Here is a 22,899-nt window from a genome sequence, read left to right as displayed (position 1 = left end):
TTGACTGATGCATGCTCCTTAGTGTCACCTGATTCTATGTGGTGACCTTGGGATCCTTAGCATCAACAAGGACGCATTAATGTACTATTGATCTGTCCTCATTCCACCAAATTAAGCGGGAAGTAGTTTATTTCTTCTTTAAACCATTTTTATTTTTATTCTGAGAAGAAACTGTCTTCCATCCTCCCCACGTGCCCCTCATCTTGGAGTGTGCATGTGCCTGCATGCCATTACTCATGTCGTGCCCAGTGAATGTTTCTGAGTCCTTTTGGTCTGCTTATACATACTCACCAAAACCAGAAGTGATGCTGTTGTGTGCCACAGAGGGACACAAACATCGCAAGAACTACTGGCACTCCAGAACTGAGGGGTCACCCTTTCAGTCCGTCATCTAGAATAGTGCTCTCATTGTATACTAGTCAAGTCATAACTTGTCCATCTTTTCTCTTTCCTCTATCCAGTGTCAGAGAAGTATCTCTTCTTAAATACAGTTTCTCTGCTGCTTAACCAGCATTTCCCATTTATTTTTGCTAAAAGATGCAGTGCTTCTTTGCAATAAAATGGTTTTCGTAGTCTCCAACAGATAGGAAATATAAAACAATTTTTTTCTTTCTCTCTGTGCCGAAAAACCCCCACAAGGAACATATATTCTAAAAAACACCTGCCTGGAAAGAGAAGGAAGAGTGCAGGAGATAACAAGCACACCTCAGAACTCATCCTGGCACAAGGAGTGGGATGGAGGGAAGGGGAAGAAGACTTAGAGCCTGAGAGGAGAGGAAGGAGAGAGGAAGAGAAGGAGCGTGGATGAAAGACATTTCCCCTAGGACCTGATGGGTCACAGTGGGGATGGATGATCTACAGTTAAACTTCATAGTTTGACGTCTACAGGGCCATCTCTGCTGTGCTTCGTGGTAGCTATCCACAGTTTGATTTGTTCTCCTCCTCGGTTATTCCCTCTCCTTTTAATTTGGTTAGGAAGAACACTGGAGGACTTGATCAAACAGCCTTGGTGTCATGTCAGTTGCTGACATCATCTTTTGCCTTTTTCTTTTGTAAAAAACTGACTATTCCCACTTATCCATTTTCCTTCCCTGCATTTTTCTTAGAGCAGGCAGGATACCTCTCATGCTTGGTAAACTGTAAAATCACTTCCATTTCTTCCTGGAGAAACTCCTGAAGCTCAGGGAACTAAGATGATGTAGGCAGGGCTATGCAGTTAATAAGTGAATTATCCTGAACAAATTCAATATCAACAGTAAGTTTGATTTTTTTTAATTAAGTAAGTTGTAGTAGGTAACATGAGATTACATTTGTGATGTATTTATAGAGGAGGCTTATGAAAAGGGTCATTTGAAACATGTTGATTTGTTTTGTAAATTACTAAGAAAAGGGTGCATCAAGGATAAAGTTTCCTACTATATTATCAACTTGAGAATGAAAAATGTCACCTAATGTCATATTAACTGTCCATGAGAATGAAAAAACCATAATGCATAGTATAATTTTAAAAGTGACAAGTGATGGCTCAGGTCACCCATTTCCCCAGGATGTGTGGTACTGTTCACTTCTTGTTTCATAAATCCCATTTATCTCCCACTTTTTGCTTGCTGTGTTACATTTGTCTAGTAATGAATGATTTTTCTTCTCGTGCAGAAACTTTCTTGATTGATAGTACATCTCGAGGAGAGAGATAGCTCAGCGGTTAAGAGCACTGACTAATGTTCTAGAGGACCCAGGTTCAATTCCCAGGCCATCTGGTGTCCAGTTACACAAGGATAAAACAAAACAAAACAAACAAACAAACAAAAAACAAGGAAGATAGTACATCTCCAAGAACATAATCATGATATATTTAAAAATTAATAGTGTAAATTGTAATCATCATCTCACATATTCCAGATTGCTTTTGAAAAAGGAAAACATATCTTTTAACAAACTTTTTAGGATTTATTTGACTTGGGATTAGTTAATCATTTGAAAATTATTTATTTAAATCCAGTGTTCTGGGCAATATTTGATGTTGATATTATATAAGCTTTGCCTGGGGAAAGTTCTTGGTTTAAATTATGCTGAACTCATGACTTTAAAACAGAGGTAAGGATGGATAGAAGATTTGTAACTTAGAAGATTTTTGCTTACTCACTAAGAGCATGGAGGTATACATTGGGAAAGAAAGTTATCTGATCCTGAGATTTGTGCATGTCTTTCTCCTTTAAGATATTTATTTGCTTATATTTCATGTGCATGTGTGTTTTGTTTGCATGTATGTCTGTGCACAGTACACATCCCTGATGCCAGCAGAGGCCACAAGAAAGCTTTGGATTTCCTGGAATTGCAGTTACAGATGGTTAAGAGCTTCTGAGTGGATGCTGGGAACTGAAACAGAATCCACTCGAAGAGCAACCAGTGCTCTTGACCACTAAGTCTTCTACAGCCCCTCCAAATGAGAATTTCTTAAAACGTAAAATTACTGTTTAAAGTAGTGTAAAATATATATCCATGCTTTTTGTGCCAATGCTAGTAGAAGTATAACCTTAAGTTCTATAAATTTTTTATGCTGGGGCTGGGGAAATGGCTAACTGTAAAAACAACTTACCACACATGTGTGAGATCCTGAGTTCAAAGCCCCAGAACCCACATAAAGCCAGGCACATGTACCCATCCAATACACACACATCCATATACATGCACCAGACATGTGATACAGAGTCATAGATTATGTACACACCACATAAAAAAACATAAGTAAAAAAATGTGTCAATGCTGCTTGTACATTTTTTTTTTTTACCATGTTTAGTTCACTTTGTTTCATGGCCAGCTTCTTTCTTTTTTAGTGAGAAGACTTCCTCCAGATTAAGTAGGTTTTAATGTTCAAGGAGTAGACACATTTTAATCCATTTCAGGAATTTCCCTTCTTGTGAAGTTTGTACATACATTTTTTTAACATGTGTACTTAAATATATTTTAACTCTGGTTGATAATTCTCATTGTATCCAACATCACTACATTGTCTTTATTTATATTACCAGTGACCTTATTAAAATAGTCCATTAAACTAAACACATGACTTTGGGAGGGTGTTCAGATTTGCCTAACTTCCAAATCAGTCCTAACCAACTAATTTGCTCGATGTTTCTTGTGGTCTAGATATGGGGCCTTGCTCAACTGTAATTTTACAATTCTGTTTACAGTGTGACCAAGTAAGATAACTACTTTGTATGTCTGGGAAGAACTACACATTTAAAGATATGCATCTAGGGCTGGAGAGATGGCTCAGCCATTAAAGGCTAGGCTCACAACCAAAAATATAAGATATGCATCTAAATATATTCTAGTGTTCTGGTAGAATTATTGGCAAATCTTTCACTCTCCAAAGAGTCATGGTTTGGATGAGAAATAATATTCAATTAGGCAGTATTGGAATGGCATATTCTTTGTATTTTCTTTCTAAAAATTATTTCTTTCATTTTTGAGATTATAGTATAACTAAATCATTCCCTCCTCTTTCCTCCCTTCAGACTTTGCAGTATACCTCTCTTTGCTCTCCTTCAAATTCATGGCCTCTTTTTTTCATTAATTGATATTACGTATATATTTATATACATGACTATAAACTGTTCAGTCTGTGTAGTTTCTTTTATGTCTGTAGCTAGAGTTTTCCTGCCTGGTCCACAGTCAGGACAAATCTCTCTCACCTGCCAGTCCCACAGCCGCTCACACCCAACCAAGTAAACACAGAGACTTACATTGGTTACAAACTGTATGGCCGTGGCAGGCTTCTTGCTAACTGTTCCTACAGCTCAAATTAATCCATCTCTATAAATCTATACCTTGCCACATGGCTCATGGCTTACCGGCATCTTCACATGCTGTTTCTCATTGTGGCGGCTGGCAGTGTCTCTCTGACTCAGCCTTCCACTTCCCAGCTTTATTCTCCTCCTTGTCCCACCTACACTTCCTGCCTAGCCAATGGCCAATCAGTGTTTTATTTATTGACTAATTAGCAACACATTTGCCATACAGAACATCCCACAGCACTTCCCCCCCCCTTTTTTTTTTCAAAAAGGAAGGTTTTAACCTTAACAAAGTAAAATTACATATAATTTGGGAATTTGGGCGTAGCTTCTCTTACTACTTCCTGCTGGAGAGGGGCGCTGTATCTTATGGGAATACAAACAAAATTTAGAATTATGAAATAGTCCATGAGGGTGTATCATCTGAGCCAGTCGCCTTGAAATGGTTCTGGATGTTGGATCATCTGGGCTTTGGTGTCATCGGAGACCTTTCAGGGGGTCTTGGCTGGTCAAACCTGATGTACCTTAATCTGGAAAAAATCCATAGCCTCTGGCTTTCTGTGGGAACAAAAGCAGAGTCTCCTTTCCAAAGTAACATATCCTTACATCCAAATTTTGAAGTCAAGGTATCTTTAAAATATACATTTTGGTTTAACTCAACAGCTTTTACAATCAAATGTTTTTCTGCAGTTAAAAATCCCAAAGACACCACAATCCAGATTCTCTGTGTAATATTCATCTTTACGTGGCTTATTTTTTATATTAATTTTATTGTCTCTTTAAAGACTTTATTTTTTAAAATATGTATTTGTTTATATAACTGTATATATCACCTTTTTTGTCTCTTTCAAGCCTACGTATATTTTGCACACATTGTAAACTATTACATCTGAATCTGTCTTATTGTGAATCTATTGCCTTAAACTGCAGCAGCTGTGGCTGCTGGCTCCGCCCACCTCAGCTTCCCAACATGGCTACGTTTACCACCAGCTCTGGGAGCTATCCTGGGTCTATGCTTTTATCCAAGCAGCGTATAGCCCAGGAACCTCTTTTTTTGTTTTGTACTAGCAAAGGCTAAATCCACCAAGCAGCTTAATGTGCCACTTGCAGAGGCCTCATTCCCACCATACGGCAGGTCGAGCGTGCAAGCTAGGAACCCACCAGTAGCTCAAACCGGCAGCTGCCGCTCATTTGAGAGAGACAATTAGGAAGCTGTTTTTAGCTCCGTTTTAGAATCTTTTTTCTCAATTTTTAGGTGGAAACTCTTGCCACCACGTTGGACGCCATTTGTAGCTAGAGTTTTCCTGCCTGGTCCACAGTCAGGACAAATCTCTCTCACCTGCCAGTCCCACAGCCGCTCACACCCAACCAAGTAAACACAGAGACTTACATTGGTTACAAACTGTATGGCCGTGGCAGGCTTCTTGCTAACTGTTCCTACAGTTCAAATTAATCCATCTCTATAAATCTATACCTTGCCACATGGCTCATGGCTTACCGGCATCTTCACATGCTGTTTCTCATTGTGGCGGCTGGCAGTGTCTCTCTGACTCAGCCTTCCACTTCCCAGCTTTATTCTCCTCCTTGTCCCACCTACACTTCCTGCCTAGCCAATGGCCAATCAGTGTTTTATTTATTGACTAATTAGCAACACATTTGCCATACAGAACATCCCACAGCATATGTCTTTTATTATTCTTGATTTTAAACAATAGAGACATTTAAAGGTATTAGAATTTTGTTACTTTGGTGGTTATTTTCAAAGATATGTACCTAATTTAATGACAAGCTTAGAATTTGTCTCAGGTATTTAGACATAAGAAGCCTTTGACTTTTTTGTCTTGTATATGTTAAATTTTTTATTTTTCAGATTGTATTTTATTTGTTCTGTGACTGTTTTTAGGAATATCTATTCTCATTCCCACTTTCATGAATATATCTAGATTTCATTGCAAGTATTTAATGAAATCAGTATGATAGGAGCCACTCCAATTTTAAGCCATCTCCAATAATGTGATGTTATTAGAAGTAGTACCATTTTTACTAGCTATAAAGCACTAAAGGTAGCATCATGGCAGAGTGACCAGTTTGACCTCATGGGGAAATATTAATATGACTTGGTTTTCTAGTGGGTTTCACTGATGTTTTGATGAGGTTTCCTTTTTTAAAACACTTAAAGCTCAAAATAAAGTCAAGTCTCATTTCTGAAAATTTGAATTTAAGGCAAACAATACTATTTTTATGTTTGTTCCTAGTTGTCTACTTCTACAAATTAAAGGAGTTAAAAACAATGTTTTTATGTTCATGCTAAAGAGTAATTTTGTTTTTTTTGTTTGTTTGTTTTTTGAGACAGGGTTTCTCTGTGTAGCTTTGCGCCTTTCCTGGAACTCACTTGGTAGCCCAGGCTGGCCTCGAACTCACAGAGATCCACCTGGCTCTGCCTCCCGAGTGCTGGGATTAAAGGCGTGCGCCACCACCGCCCGGCAAGAGTAATTTTCTTTTTCTATGTTGATAAGGTTTTTCTAGATATGACATTTGGTTCAGGAGGACACACAAAAGCCATTCTGCAGAAGGAACCCGATATTACTGTCTATGCTCTAGACCGAGACCCAACAGCTTACGCACTGGCCGAGCAGCTTTCAGAAGTGTATCCGTAAGTAATACTCTGTTTACTTTTGGTGCCGGGTTTTGCCAGGTTTGGTTTATCTCCCTGGAATTCACTTTACCTTGAATATTGTACTATTTTGTCCTAATTGGCTATTTCACTCTTCACACACACCCCTGCAAAAGAAAGAATTCATGTAAACAATGTCTACAATGCCACATAAAGTAATGACATTAATGCACATATACTTTCAAAATCTGTGGGAATAAAATACAAAACAATGACTCCAGTATATAAGATTAAATATATGTTGAAAATTTCTAGAAACACTATTTGGACAATTAGCATACTGTCAGGAAATCATTCTTGTTAGCTGTATTTAGTGATGTTTACCTCTAGTATGTACTGCTCACCAAGCAGAGGCACATGGATCTCAATCTTGAGACCAGGAATGTAAGGCCTACCTGGGCAAGATATCAAGACATCTTCTCAAAATATTACACAATACAATACAATGAAAAACTTTAGTAGTTACTTTCTAGAAATTAAGCTGAATAAAGTAGGAGATCTCACAGAGTATTTATATCAGACAATAATACACCTGCTTCTCTGAATTTTCTGAAATTCACATAGAGACAGTGATTTATCCTTTTGCTAGAGCTAGTGGGCTCTCACACTGCCACTTTTAAAATAAATAAATAGGAACACAGAGATGGTTCAGCAGGCAAGTGTGCATGCTTCCAAGCCTGACTACCTGAGTTCAGTCCATGAGTCTCATGTGGTGGGAGGACAGAGCCAAGGTCTGCACGTTGTCCGCTGATCTCTGATCTCCCCATACGTGCAATGGCTTGAATACTCACATGTACCCACACTTGTGGGCAAACACACACACGTTAAATATTGTCTTAATTTGTATTATGAGCAATCATTAGAGAATCGTGTGAACCATACAGTAAAATCTGCATCGTATGGTGTTTATAATACTGTACTCTAGAAGAGAAAGTGTCATGGAACTTAGCTGACTGTTTCCCAGTTTAAGGACTATTTTCAGGAATAGAGATTTTTATTTCTCACACTCAGCACCTGGAATCAGGAAAACAGACTGGAATTTTACTTTATGAGAACTCGTTATTACTTACCACTATCTAACAATGAAATGGTATCTTTGGTCAAATAGCACAGTATGGCCACGGGGAAGTTCATCTAGAGTCTAAGAGTAGAATCATTCCACATTCAGGTGGAGAATGTTTCCCATGCTTTCCACAGATTGTGCAGATCTAAAGAGAAAGATTCATGCTCTCAATGAAATTCTCAGTAATGTACATTCTTCTGAAAGTCCATCAGCTTGATCTCTTTTTCTCTAGAAATAATATGAAAATGTCGTTAAACAACATAGTGCTTTTAAAAATTTTTTTAAAGTCTTTCTCATTTCTTCAATGTAACATAGTTGTATTTGTTTTAAGTAGATTTTATTTTACCAAGCATAATATTTTTCATTTTGTAGATGTGGAAGCTATTAGTGTTAGACATATACAAGTTTGAAAGAAAGAAAAATTATCTACCTGTTTTTATTAAAAATTCCCAGTTAAACAAAAGAATATAAGGGAAATAATTTACATTTATTTGATTATTCCTTTGTACATGTGTGTGCCACAGTGCACTTGTAGAGTTCAGAGAACAACCTGTGGGAGTTCTCTCTTTCTACAATGTGAGGCCTCTTGTAAAGGATCCATTTTCAGTTCCCAGACCCATGTAGGGCAGCTCACAACCACCTGTAACACAACCTCCGGAGGATCAGGTACCTCTGTGTGCTTCTGACAGCTGCACTCACACATGTACCTCACTCCCACCCCTATACGTATTCACACACACATGCACATAATTAAAAATAAAACCCAACACGTGATGTGATAAAATAGCTACCTGTAAATTTAAATATCCACGTAAATTTAAATACCTGTTATAAGAAATGGTGTTAAAACTCCATTCACTAGAGGCCCTAAAAGTAAATAAAATTGTTAATAATAAGTTTATCAATTTTTCTCTTTCAGATAAAGTGTAACTTTATTAAATGCAGTACAAGATCTGAACAAAGGGAAACGTATTTGTTTGGGGGTAGAAGAAATTACTCTTTCTGAAAACCTATTTTTTTCCTGAAAAACATTTATCTATGTAATCCACCTCCAGAAAGCATTTCAGTTTCATCTTAACTGATATTTTGTTTTTTATTTGAATGATGTGATATTTTATTTATAGTAGATAGAAAGGACATCTTTTTGAATAAAAACAGAGGAAGCCTATATTGCCAGATGTCAGGTAATAATGTAAAATGACTATAATTAATCAGTACGGCATTGTCATGAGAATAGGCCCAGTGAGTTCTTAGAGATTCTGGAAACAGATTCCACTAAGTAAAACAATTTAAAGAATGACAAAAATATTTATACTTATTAGTAAAATAGCATATTATAATAAATAGGACTGATGTGCCTTTCAGCTTTACAGAAAAAAATGGACTTCTATTTTTATATTACTTTAAAAAGTGACTTCCAACAGAGGGAAAATGTGTAAAAAAATGGTAATAAAGTTCCTAAAAGTAAACTGAAGGAACAATATGTAGTTAATTTCAGTTTGAGAAATTTCCCCAATCACACTCACAGATCTATAAATCATAATTTAGAAATCATATTCTATAAAATAGAAAATCCTGGTTATAAAATGATATACCAATTTTTAACAGTAAATTTGAGAATGAAGTATGATATATATTAATATAGAATGAGTTTTGATAAGAAGAGCACAAAATCCAACTGTCAAAATGGACATAAAAATTCTTGTTAGATTTCTTCACAGAACACTTTGAAAAGATGATCCAACTTAGTAGTGGTAATGAAGGTAATGAACTTATAATGGTACACTATGGAGAAGTATAATTTTGCTAATGAAGATATAGGGAACAAACACATAATAAATTTAAAGGCTATTTATAATACTAATATAAATATATACTTTTTTGTCTAAATAAAAGAGGCAGTGCCTAACAAGATACCTCCTTGGGCTTAAACATTTTATTTATATATATATATATATATATATATATATATATATATATATATATATATATGTATATTGTCTACATAGGTAATTCTTGAGGACTTGGTGACAGGAGGCTTTGGAGAAGAAGACAGCAGTTAAAAGAAGCTGTACTTGTATGACCACATCTATGCATATTCATGTAAATTATAATATACAGTGTATTATTGTATAGTGTATACACACACACATATATAGACACATATATATATATATATATCAGTAGTATAAAATGGGCACAAGAAAAATTTGAATGGAAGTCATTTCTGGGAATACTGGATGTTTAATGAAATATTATCTTCTTGAAACAAGGAACCACAATTTGTGTTAGAGAACACAATGAAATGAGTAGTTTGCTACTTTAATATGAACATCTTTTGAGAAAGTAATTACTTCTCTTCATGTATTTATGTTGCTGTCATTTTAAAATGCTTTACACTTCTGAAATTTTTCATATTATTTACCCTGTCAAAACTAAGTTAGAAACCAGCATTTTTCTGAAAAATGTACAATTCAGGCAAACGCTGACTTTTCTGTTAACCAATTTTAGCTCTTTTAGAAAAGATGACATGTTAGATTTCCTGCTGTTTGAAAACTGTACCTTTCCCACTGCCTCTGAAGACTATGCCAAGGAAACACATTTAAATTGGAGCAGCGGGGCACGCGGTTTAGTCTTAGCTTACTGGAAAATGCATGTTCAAGGCAATTTAAAAACATATAGGATCCTTTCTAATGACTTGAGGAGTAGTATGCATTTCATGTAATAGGTTTAGAAAATGTAGAAATGTTTGAAGAGGGAAATAGAAATTATGCTGTTTTCATTATTGGGTTTTTTCAAGCAAATTTTTAAAAGCTAGGCATTTATTGCTTTCAGCAATTTAAGAATTTTCCTCCATAGTGATGTAATTGGAAATTTATCTGTATGATGCAATATATTCATAATTATGTATGTATCATCTTTACATTAGATGTTTGACATTTACCTTCTCTTCTTATTAAGTTAAAAAAATTCTCAATTTTTGTCAGATTTGCATATGAAGTCAAAACAGGGAAAAGTCTTTAATTCATGACTTCAGGTTGCTTCATATGTGCTTTCCACCAAATGACAGTGACTAGAAGTAATTTACGTATATTCTCTGGCAAAGCCAAAGCAGGTGAGTCTGGTTTTGCATAGCAGCTCAGGTTATGTTCTCCAGGAAGCAGAAAAAGAGAATGCCGATACTTTCTAAAAAAAAAACTCCTTTTTCTTTTTCTTTTTTTTTTTTTAAATTCCTTCTGGCCTCTGGGCTATAGGATGGTGTACTCACTGCATTCAGGGCAGGTTCTCCCCTTTAATTAATACACTACCCAGAGATGTGCCTCACTAACTTAGATGATTCTCAATACCATTAAGTTGGTAAGATTAGCCATCTTACATGATAATATTGCTAGACAATGGTAATTCCTAGTCTTCCAACTTTCCAATTTTTTCTCCATTAACTTTATACAGCATGAACAGTTTTGATGAAATGAAAATTTTATTAAAATAGTTCCCTCATTTAAGTACTCTGGTGCCTTTTCATTGCTCTTAAGTACAAGAGCAAGATCTTGAACAAGGTCATACATGATCTGCCCTAGGTTAACTCCTTGGCATGTCTCTTCTATCTGTTGTGATGACTTGTTTCATAGTTCCTTTCAATATGCTATTCTCTTTACTGTTAGGGATCTTTGAATTTCTGTTCTCACTACTTATAAACAAACATTCTCTCCTGTTGTAACATTCCTACTTCCTCTACCAAGATAACATTCATCTGGTCATGGCAGGAATTCATTTCCTCCGTAAATCATCAAAGATGTTCTAGACTAGAATAATACTGATACCATATTATCTTAGAACATACTATACTTATTAACTGTCGTGAACACAACCAAAATTCAATATTTATGAAATTATCTGATTCCTATCTATTTTGCCTTACACTGTAAGCTTAGTAATGATATAAGCTACATGTCTTAATTTCTTTATAGCTCTCAGGACTTAGAAATTTTATGAAAACTAGTTAGTACAATACATACTTATGAAATAAACACATTCATCAGGCCTTGGAAATTTTAAAGCAGAATTAAATGGTTTTACTTTCACAAAAAATAATTCCATCCTGTAATGTTGGTATACCATGGGCAAAGGTTATATTTACAACATTCTTTTTTTAGTCAACTGTGTTATCAAAAATATGTGAAAAGATAATAGATCACCATCTATAGTTCAAAGATATGTCATATAGTTGGATGGGTAGGGTCGTGGGGAGGTTCTGGGAGGAGTTGGGTGTGGTGGTATTGTGTTCCCTAAAATATTGTGCACCCTAATAAACTTATCTGGGGTCAGAGAACAGAACAGCCACAATATTAAACATAGAAGTTAGGCAGTGGTAGCACACGCCTTTAATCCTAGCATTCCAGAGGCAGATATCGGCCTGGATCTCTGTGAGTTCAAGGCCACACTGGAAACAGCCAAGCATGGTGACTCACGCCTTTAATCCCAGGAAGTAATGGCAGGAGGCAGAAAGGTATTTAAGGCACGAGGACAAGGAACTATAGTCTGGTTGAGCTTTCAGGCTTTCGAGAAGCAGTTCAGCTGAGATCCATTTGAAAAAGGACACAGAGGCTTCCAGTCTGAGGAAACTCAGCTGAGGAATTTCTAGGTGAAGAAGCTGTGGCTTGTTCTGCTTCTCTGATCTTCCAGCGTTGACCCCAGTACCTGGCTCCAGGTTTGATTTTATTAATAAGACCTGTTAAGATTCGTGCTACAGTTGGGAAAGGGGAAACATGATCAAAATACATTATGTGAAAAAATTTTAGGTTAAAAATATTTATAAAACAAAAAATGTACATTTTGAACAAATTCATAAAATGTAGCCAAATGTGTGAATGATTTTAAGAAAATTGTTTCATTAGAGGTAATCTTAATTTAACTTTATATAATACTTAATATTCCTATTCTCTCCCATTCCATTTCATAAAATGCTGATTAAGACCCATGAAAACAATTTCATGACTTATTAAAAAGACATACTAAGTAGCTTTCTAGGCCTGATTATCTCAGGATTTATAACTGGCAGATATTGTATTCATTTCTTTTGTATCACTGTCATGAAATACATGACAGAAACAAGAGGCTAGATTTGTTTTGACTCATGATTCTGACACATTTCGTCCACGGTATAGTGGCTAAGTCCTTGGCATCACAATTTAGGCCCAGCGACATACCAGGAAGCAGAGAGAGAGGCCAGAACTACAGTTCGGCTAAATCCTTCACACACTTGCTCACGGTGATCCACTTCTGTCGGTCCTTCTGAAGGAGATAAGCTTCCCAATACAGCACTACTAGATGAAGCGTAAGTGTTCAACCCCTGAGCTTGGAAGGGATAGTTCAGACTGTATCAGGTACCATTGTTACCTCTATTTGAAGATGAGAAAACTTCAAAACAAAAGGTTAAGTAACTGACTCACTTTTTCTCAGTAGATGATAGAGCTAGGACTATAAAGAACCTGCAATCTTGCCCTGAAGTTACACACGACGAAGGAAAAGAGATGGATGTTAAATTTGGAAAGATTTTAGGTTCGTGTGAGAAAATTTTACTGCTGTACACAGAAGGATGAACAGGGAGTAAATAAATGATATGGACTTATTGAGCTCATAAACCAGAGAACAAAAGATCAAGTCATTTACCCAAGAGGAAGAGCATGAAGTGGAAGATTCTGGGTAAAATTTCTGAAAGGCTTGTGTTCGACTCTAGGAAACTATTCTACATGACTTGGTGATATAGTAGGGTTGGACTACTTTCTTTATACTTGCCAAGTCACATGACTAAGAATTCTTCCAAGTTACCAAAAAGAAAAAAAATTACATTATTGGTGAAATTATTAAGGCCACTCCACATAGTTAAAAGGGAAGTTTATTTTGTGGGGTAACGTACAGGTGAAGGGATAGGCTACAGGGTCTGGGAAAGATGTGACACAGTCCGGCGGTATTCTCTAGAGAACTCTGCTCAGTCTACCTCCAGCATCCAGGGTCCAGGAACCAAGAGAGCCGGCGCATCCATATCTCGGGTCTTCAGGGTCCTCTCTGGGACCCGCCTTGTAGGCATGACAGGTACCAAAGCCTCAATGGGGGTTGGAACTTCCAGATCAAAGCTGGAATGGCTACCCACTGCATTACATCTCATCATTTTTAAATTAATTTTATGATTTTGAGTAGGGGTGCATTGATAGCTACTTTGGTATAAATTTGTTAGAACTTTTAGAGTTACATTAAAAATGGGAAGATAGAGACCATTAACTGAAAGTAGATTTTCTTTTCTTGTTTGGGTTTTTTTGTTGTTGTCTTTTGTTTTTTGAGACAGGATTTCTTTGTGTAGGCTTGGCTGTCCTAGAACTAGCTCTGTAGACCAGGCTAGCCTCAAACCCACAGAGATCCACCTGCCTCTGCCTCCAGAGTGCTGACACTAAAGGCATGCACCACCATGGCCCAGTGAAAGTAGAAGGTCTAATGGGTGATTAAGAAATGAAAATCCTTTCAGTCTGTTGTATGGTTGTTAGTTACCTTTCTGTCTCTATGACCAAAGTATCCAAACAGAATAATTCAGAAGGAGAAGAATAACAAAATAAAAAGCCCACAAAAACAAAACAAAACAAAAAAAACCCAGAAACTAAGCCATGGCATTCGTTTTGTGTTGTCCAACTACTCCTAACATTCAGCCTACCCTGGAGTGTGTTGATATGATCCACTGGAAAAAATGAATGTTCTCTTTGCCAGAACGTAAGAATTGCAAATAGCTTTTTGGTTGGGGGTGGAAGAGATAGCCCAAACCTAAAAAGACAAATACATGTTTTCTCCTCTATTGTGAATGTTATTTACATTCATAGGTATTTTGCCTGTATGTATATCTGTGTGAAGGTGTTAGAACTCCTGGAGCTGGAGTTACAGACAGTAGTGAGCTGCCATGTGGGTGCTGGGAATTGAACCCATGTTTTCTGGAAGATCAGCCTGCTCTTAACTACTGAGCCATCATTCCAGCCCCTGGATATTAAATTATAAGCTTTCAGTTATGTGTGCTACAATCCAAATAAGCTCAGAGGTTAGCTACCTAGTAAGGGAGTGGGGTGGGGGCAGAGTGGAGAGGATTCCCAAAGGAAGAGAAATAGATGATAGTGTTATGGATAGATAAAGGTGAAACCAGAATAGAAGGATTAAATAGGAAGAATGATGGAAGAGAGGGGTAAGGGATGGACTGTAGGGAGGGACAATTAACAAACACTAAAGACCATTTGAAAATCTATGTGGAAACCTACTACTGTAGAAGCTTCCTAAAATATATGCATATAAGAAAGGCATCTAAATTAAGCCTCCATATAGTAGGGTATATAATGCACCAACAAGGAAAACCTCTAATGCCAAGAATAGTTTACATCTTGTTGAGTCATTGGCCAAAGATGTCCCATGGAGTCCCCCAAATACCACAGGCAATTGCCAAGGCTATTGTTTGCTTTCTACAACATGATGATAAGGCCCTGTTGCTGAAGACAATACTTACTGTTATTCAACACAGTGATGTTAACTAGAAGCTTGACCCCAGTGAATAGCCTTCATGGTACTAGAAGGTACTCTTCATGCTACCAGAGGAGAAAAGTAATCATCAATATCACTCAGTTACAAGTCCTGCAACCTAAAGCAGAGACCTGCCTGCAAGATACACTGGGGCAAGAGTGGCACAAATGTTATGGGAGTAGTCAGTTACTTTTTTTAAAATTGTATTTAAGGCCCACTCTGTGAGGTAGAACCCATGCCTGACACTGTTTAAGTGGCCAAGAACCTGAGGCTCAGTATGTCATGGGCCTAGGGGAAAGCCTACTACTATTATTCTGCTACAGGAATATAGCAATAAAATGACTCCTAATGACATACTTCTATACCCATGCATCAGTTCCTCACTCAACCCACATTAGAGAAACTTATTTGCAATACTTAGGAATTACCATAGAGACCAACTGGACTATGTAAAAATGACAGACAACAGAGTACTCAGTTCTAAATGGGATGCTTTTATCATACTCCTTCCCTCAGGGGTCTGTGTGGAAGAGGAAGGCAGAAAGGTTGTAAAAGCCAAAGGTGATGGATGACTCCAAGGAATCAGTGTCTTCCAGACACAACAGAACTGATACACATAGAAACTCAGAGACTGACAGCATACACAAGGCATGTATAGGTTCAAGCCAGATTGGGTACCCAGCACTGAGATAGGAAAGTGGACACATTGTATATTCTTGTTCACCAAAGATAGGAGCTGTATCTAACACATGTTTCTATCCCCAGTCACTAGCTCAGGGCTTGGAAAAAGAATACTTTTGATAGCAAGTGTTTATTAAGGCTTAAACAAAGCAGAGATTGATGGTATTTTAGAAGGACATGTTATTTTGGAAGGGCATGTTTTAAGATTCTTTTGCCTTGAAAGGCAAGTTGACCTAGAGGCTTTGAGTACCTTGAACATTGCCATTCCTTAACCTGTTTTGTCTTATTTACCTTGAAATATGGTAGAATGTAAAATATAGACACCATGAGGAAAGGGCACATGGTTTGGAGTGAGATGGGATTTCAGAGGAAGAAGATCTAATGTCTGCACTGTGCTCAAAACACTTACTGTATGTGGCACAGGAAATACTTAACAGTGCTCCTTATGTGCAGTTTTAATACTTTTAACTTGGAGAACAGGTGATAGATATGTTCAGGAGTTTTCCATATCCTACATATATAAAATGAACTGCTTCTTCCAGCTTTCTAGGTTGACCCACATCTTGAATTGTCACAGGTGTGCTGCACAGTCACCATTTGTCCTTGTATCTTTCTTTATCCACAGTGATGTCTACTTACGTTTATATCATGATCCTTCTTTCCTTGACTACTAGCTTCTGTCTAGATAGCAAATGGAAGGTGGTAGCACGAAAGCAGTAGTCAAGAATAGTGAATTTAGACTGTGCTTTAGCTGTGGCCACAGTCTGCAGTGAAGACCTCTGCTCCTATGTTGCTCCTGTTTGATGTCATTCTGGTTTTTGGGGATTCCAGACAAGTGTATTTGCCCTGGCTTCTCTTCTTTACTTCTTAGCTTTAAGAAATTTCTCTGTCTCTCTTTTGTTCTTAAATACTTGTGCCCTTCATACTTATGTTGCACAGATTATTATTAAGTAATGAATCCTTTTTAAAAAATGTGTGTGGGTGCATTGCCTGCATGTCTGCGCAGTGTGTGTATGCTTAGTACCCAAAGAGGTCAGAAAAGGGTGTTGGGGCCTCTGAAACTGAAGTTGTAGATGTTTGGGAGTCAGCCTGTTGGGGTGTTGGACTCAAATCCAGCTCTTCTGGAAGAGCAAACAGTGCTATTAACCTTGAGGTCATCTCTCTGGTCCCTGGATATGGTGTCTTTTTTGAAGTGATTAATCCATGATAGCAGAGCCCCTTGAATGGAATTAGTGCCCTTTACAAAAAGTTGAAGGAAAGTACCTGTCCATCTTCTGTAAGGCCACAACCTTCATCTTTGTCCCATGTACTCTATATGACACAGTAAGATGCTCCCTTTTGAGCAGAGGACATGCCCTTACTAGAAACTGGACTGCAGATAACTTCAGCTTAGACTTTCTGACCTCCAGGATGGAACACATTCCTGTAGTCATAGCTTATTCAAGTCTGTGGTACCTTCTCAGAGCACCATGAACAGGCTGAGAGAACCTTTTGCAACTCCCAAGTATGACTCCACTTTTTCCCCTCTCTGATTTACTTTTTAAAATTAATTCTTAAAATTGGCATAGGAAATAATGGGTTTCATCTTAGCATTTGCATATATATTGTGGATATGATGTTGCTTTACCATCTTGAAATGAGAGCAGTTGCTATTACTTACAGGCGATCCCACAAGATCAGGCCTATGGGCACACCCTTTCAGAACTGGGCAGAACTACTTGGGTCTTTCCTTAGAATTACAGATACTTGCTCCTGTCTGCCCCTCCCCATCAATGACAGGAATCCTGCCTGCCACATGTAGTCTTGGGATACTATAGTATATAGGAGAGAGAAGCCTAATTCGAGTGGAAGGCTCTGTTTACGCTGCTCTTAGCAGCTGTCACCTATGTTAGGGTGGGAATTTGGGCTTCTGAGATCACCCGGTCTCCTGAAAATAACCACTCATACTCCCACAAGTGAGGAAACCCCTAACAAAGTATCCTTAGTTCACCATCAGAACTTCAGTGGAGTTATTGCTTAGCTCTGTCTTTGTTGTCTTATCTAGAGCAATTAGCATTTGTTCACATCTCCATTTGAAAAGTGATGCAGAACTATTGCCTGTACATCATACCTTGCTCATACTCCCGCCACATTACCCTCACCATCCTCTCTCACTCTGCCTGTTTATGAGGGGTTTGTGAACATCAGTGAGCAATTCGGCTTTATACCACAGGATTATGTGCTGGTTTTCTGCTAGTACTTCCCTTTTTTTATTTTTTACTATGGCTCTGTAGTATAATTTGAGATCAGGTATTGGTTCTCTTTCTTCTTGAGATTGCTTTGGCTAACAAGAGCCCTTTGTGCTTCCGCATGAAATTTAGCAGTATTTTTCTCCATTTCTGGACAACTTTTTGTTATTGTTTCTCTGTTATTCTTGCCTTGTGCCCTGAACAGTTCATATTTTATGAAATTCTTTCCCATGCATAAAGCAGAAGAGAAACAGTTTGAATGGGGCAGAAAGAGGGAATCAGGGATGTGGAGTACTGTGAGGGTGGGCAAAGAGTGAGGTGTGCATGAAAAGGTCATAATAAAACCCATTTTTTAATGCTAACCTAAAATTAATATAAAAAATTTTTTGAAGGCAAGAAAAAGACAAAAAGAAATCATTTCCCATGAGTTTTCTAAACTTTGACTCTTTTCTTCTATATGCACATGATGTCAACTTTCTAAAATATGTATTTTTCATCATTGAAGAAAGTTTAAGGTTTTCTGGGTTTTGCTTTTAGCCTTTGGTTCTGAAGCTTAAAGTTTCTGTAAGGCTAGTTCTTGACTCACCTTTATTATACATATTATATTGATGATTATTTTGCTCATTACTAATATAAGAGAGCATGCTTTGCTTATTGCAAATAAGTTATGGTTTTTATTTTCTAACAAATGCAAATTTCATTGTAGACCTATATTTTAATACATCTATGCTGGCTCCCAATTAGTGTTATAGATTTATTCATAGAATATTGGCTTAAAAGTTTAGAAAACTGATTCATGGAATTTAACATGCGCATTTGAAATGCAAATTATATTTATATTATGATAACTATGAGAAAATGAATTACCTCCTCACCAAATTGAGATAATCCGTTTTCATTGCCTACGTCATTTGAACATACCCATATGGCAGAAGATTAGAATAGCAGCAGCTTGCTCGTTATAACACTTGCTATACCTAGAAAGACTTCATTTCATCTTGGGTAAACAGTATATATTTAGAGGCATATTTTATTACATGAGAAGATTTTAGTAGAACTCTTTATGTTTTCACTTCTAAGCTATTAAAAGAATGAAAACAATAGTTATATTTTCTCAACCATCATAGGCTAATTAAATTAAAATGAGTGCGCTCTAATTACATGTGTAATCCTCCTGTTCTTTCTACTCCCATTTTTTGCCTGATATTTAAAGTAAAACTGAAACCAGCAGCTGCTAGATTGGATTATCTAGTTTAGTATTGTGGCTGTTTTTTTTTCTCTCTCTCCAAGAAACCAGAATGTATGTTTAATGCACAATTCAGTGTCCATTTTACTGCCTGCTCACTATTAGGTCATCAGGTTGGCCTAGGGAATGTTCACAAGCCCAAGATCAGATCTTCATAGTACAGGGAGAGCTCATTATCTAATAGATGAGTAAACTTTTATAAGGCTCAGAGTGTAAATCTATGTGGTGAGAAGTTCCAAGTGTATTCTAAAGCTAAATATAAATTATGTTTGGAATGTGTATTCTCATTTTCTCCAGTACTTATTTAATTCAGTTCAAGCAACTGTATTTTGGGGCACATATTAAAAGCATCTTTTGGGCTTTCACCTAGACAAAAAGAGCAACATAATCCCTTCTTACTGCATCAGGAAATACAAATATTAAATAAGTTTTTACAAGAGAGTAACAGGCTTTAGGGCCCAGAAGTCTTAGGTGTTAAGGAACTAGTATAGAGTTGGCTGAACATTATAATGGAGCACCAGTACCATTGCAACAAATGTTCATGAAAGGAGCCCTTTTTGTAGATGACATATTGTGAACATTTCATAGTACAAGTAAAATATTCAATAACAAGATACCATTCATCCATTAAATATGTCACTGATTGCTTTAAATTAATGTTGAAATAATACTCTGTACAACAGATTTTATCTATTGTAAAATCTACAGAGATTTTTCCATGGTGCAGTGAAGTTTTCAGGGTGAGATTAAGTATTTCCACTGACCACAGGAGGCCACTGAATCTGGCCTATATTTTTTCAAGAAGGTTCTCTGAATTCATCCCAATCCCTTCATCAACCTTATAATACAATAAACTACTTTTACATTATTTGATAACATTGCATCATAACTCTTACTGTCTACATTCTGTCCATTTAGCTAAAGTCTTACTCCATCGATCTTTCAAAAACAGTTGCCATGCCTTCTGTGAAATTATCCAGAAAATTCCAATTTAATTTAAATGTCCCTCCACTATTCTGTATCACAAATTATGCAACATTTATTCAAGATCTTACAGTATTCTTTTTTGTTAATTCCATATGTTATATGATCTTTAAAGTATGGCTGTGTCTTGAATGACTTCTAACTTCAAAACTTTGTACACTCCATGACATATAGTACTTGCTCATCATCAAATGTGTGTCTCTCTGGATGAGAAAATGAATGATGATTTCTGTTTTTGGTATCTAACTTGTACAAGTAGATTAACATGTACTAAGTTTACCTTGTCTTCCATTTCACAATGTAAATAGAACTCTCCTAAATCTTCAAAGTCTAGTTAATATTTTAAGTAGATCTAGATTCTAGAAAGAAAAAGGGGCTAACATCAGATACAATTCTTCATTAAATATTCATTTAGAAATATTATATGACACACCTTGTTAGTATAGCCTGCATCCCAGAGGTCCCGAACTCTGGTCAACACTACAAACTAGTATTTTGGAGAAACTAGTTATCACTGCTCTTTTGCATTGAGCTTTTTTTTAATGGAGACTCTTGTCTATGTCTATCTTTCTGTGTGTATATATATGTATGTATGTATGTATGTATATTCATTAGAAAAGGTTTTAGACCATATTATAAAGAAATTTTATTTTAATCCCCAGTACTGCTAATCTATATTTTTACAGATTTGAAAAACATTAAAATTTAGCATATCAAATTCCTATAGATAAAATTAATAATTTATTTGAAATAAGAAGAAAGTCAATATTATATGGTACTTTATTATCACTTAGTAATTTAAATATGACAGAATTAATAAAGTAATTTATAAAGCACATTTCATATTAACACAGTTAATACCTTCTAACATAATTTCAGCAAGTATATTTATAGGATTATATTATGCTTAATGTGTAGGCTCAGCATTGGATTTTCTGCATTAAAACTTTGTAATGATATTGGTTAATTACTACATTTTAGGAAGTTTTCTAACCTTACTTTTAGTGGGAGTGAAAGGGTTTATTTGTAAGAGGTAGAGTTACTGAGAAAATTTTATCTTTTTCTCCTGCAATCTCAACACCAATTCCCATGTTAGAGGCATCCCCAGAAAGTTTGTCAAAGGATTTCCACCCACACTGTGAATACCTAACAAGGCTTGACCTATTTTTTTCCCTTATTAATGTAGCCGAGCCACATCATTGGGGAAAAATAGAATAAGAGCTATCCTGAGCTTGAAATCTTAAGTTTATCTAATGTATCCAAGGAATTGGAGTGTAAACCAAAGTCAATCTTTATTTCTAAGTGAACCATCTAAATATAACACACCAAGAACTCACGTCTGGCTTAATCACTGTGGTGATGCCAGACTTAATGGTCCCTTCCCTTCCTTCATCTAACATAAAGCCCCAGTGCCTTGTGACACAGTAGACCATGTCCTCCTTCCTTTATATCTCTATTATCTGTCTTTCTTTCTTCCTGAACCACATTTTTTTTTTTTGGTTTTTTTTTTTGGTTTTTTGAGACAGGGTTTGTCTGTGTAGCTTTGCGCCTTTCCTGGATCTCGCTCTGTAGACCAGGCTGGCCTCAAACTCACAAAGATCTTCCTGGCTCTGCCTCCCAAGTGCTGGGATTAAAGGCGTGTGCCACCACTGCCAGGCCTGAACCACATTTCTAAACTCCTTACTGGTCACTTTTTTTCTCTTCTAATATTTTGTTTTCTTTGGGACTCATTGTACAGCGCTCTTTCCCTCAGTAATCTTTCCAATCCTCAGAATTAAAATGTATCTAAACATTGATGATTCTTATCCCCCACCCCGACACTGCCCATAATAAATCTCCCTGCATTCTTTTATCTCCTTGTTATGTTCAGTTTTCATGCTCTCAATAAAATGCAGACTCATGTTCACTTTGTTCGATGTACCCATATGAATAATTATGACACCTAGGATAGATGTCTTTGGTATGAATTGGACTACAAAGCAATAGCTAGAAGAATAATATGCCAAATATTTACCAGAACATAATTTCGTTGGATCATCATGTTGACTGTGTGGGATATAGAATTGATATTCCTTTCAGGTTTAAAGTAAGGGCATAAAGATCCATATTCATACATCAAATTTTTTTCTATGATAGAATTCAAACTTTGAATTGTGGTCTAGAAAATGTAGCTAAGTGGTAGCATTCTTGCCCAACAAGTCTGAGATCTAGGGCTTGATCCCAGCACTCTTCACAGAACAAAACTAAAATCTGAAATTTATGCTTAAGAGTTCAGTGGCCCATGCTGCATCTAGTACTTTATCTTTGTTCTTGTCCTATGTTCCTCTTTAGTCCCTCTTATCTTCTAAAAAAACTATGTTTATTCAAAATAACAGTCAGAAATTGAAGGGATAGAGGAAAGGAAAAAGAAGATAGCTAAAAGTTAGAGGCACATAGATATAAAGAAAACTATGTGAAATATTAGATAAGGAGAACTCTTCAAAGTAGCCAGTGTTCCAACTCAAAAGAAGGAAGGAAGCAAAAACTTTGCTTGTTGGAAATGAAACATTTAGTTTTAAGGTGCTTATATTAACAAAAATAAATCATACACTAGGGAAATATTTATTAAATACTATTTTATTCTTGGGAGCATGATTATTTTCACTGATCAACATTTCTTTTTAATGTCTACCATATACCA

The 22,899-nt window shown here is 36.5% G+C and overlaps 1 protein-coding gene across 1 annotated transcript in view; it reads left to right on the top strand.

Moving 5' to 3' along the window:
* The window catches only part of Mettl15 (methyltransferase 15, mitochondrial 12S rRNA N4-cytidine), a 159,139-nt gene that overhangs the window by 64,976 nt on the left and 71,264 nt on the right, over positions 1-22,899 (top strand). Inside the window, exon 3 of the mRNA XM_059261067.1 lies at positions 6,312-6,448. Coding sequence (XP_059117050.1) covers positions 6,312-6,448 — 137 coding nt within the window. The remainder of the gene's footprint in view (positions 1-6,311; positions 6,449-22,899) is intronic.

The sequence above is a fragment of the Peromyscus eremicus genome, chromosome 4 (assembly GCF_949786415.1).
Source record: "Peromyscus eremicus chromosome 4, PerEre_H2_v1, whole genome shotgun sequence".
Lineage (NCBI taxonomy): Eukaryota > Metazoa > Chordata > Mammalia > Rodentia > Cricetidae > Peromyscus > Peromyscus eremicus.
The sequence above is the reverse complement of the archived record's forward strand: the minus strand, read 5'-3'. Positions and strand labels throughout refer to the sequence as shown.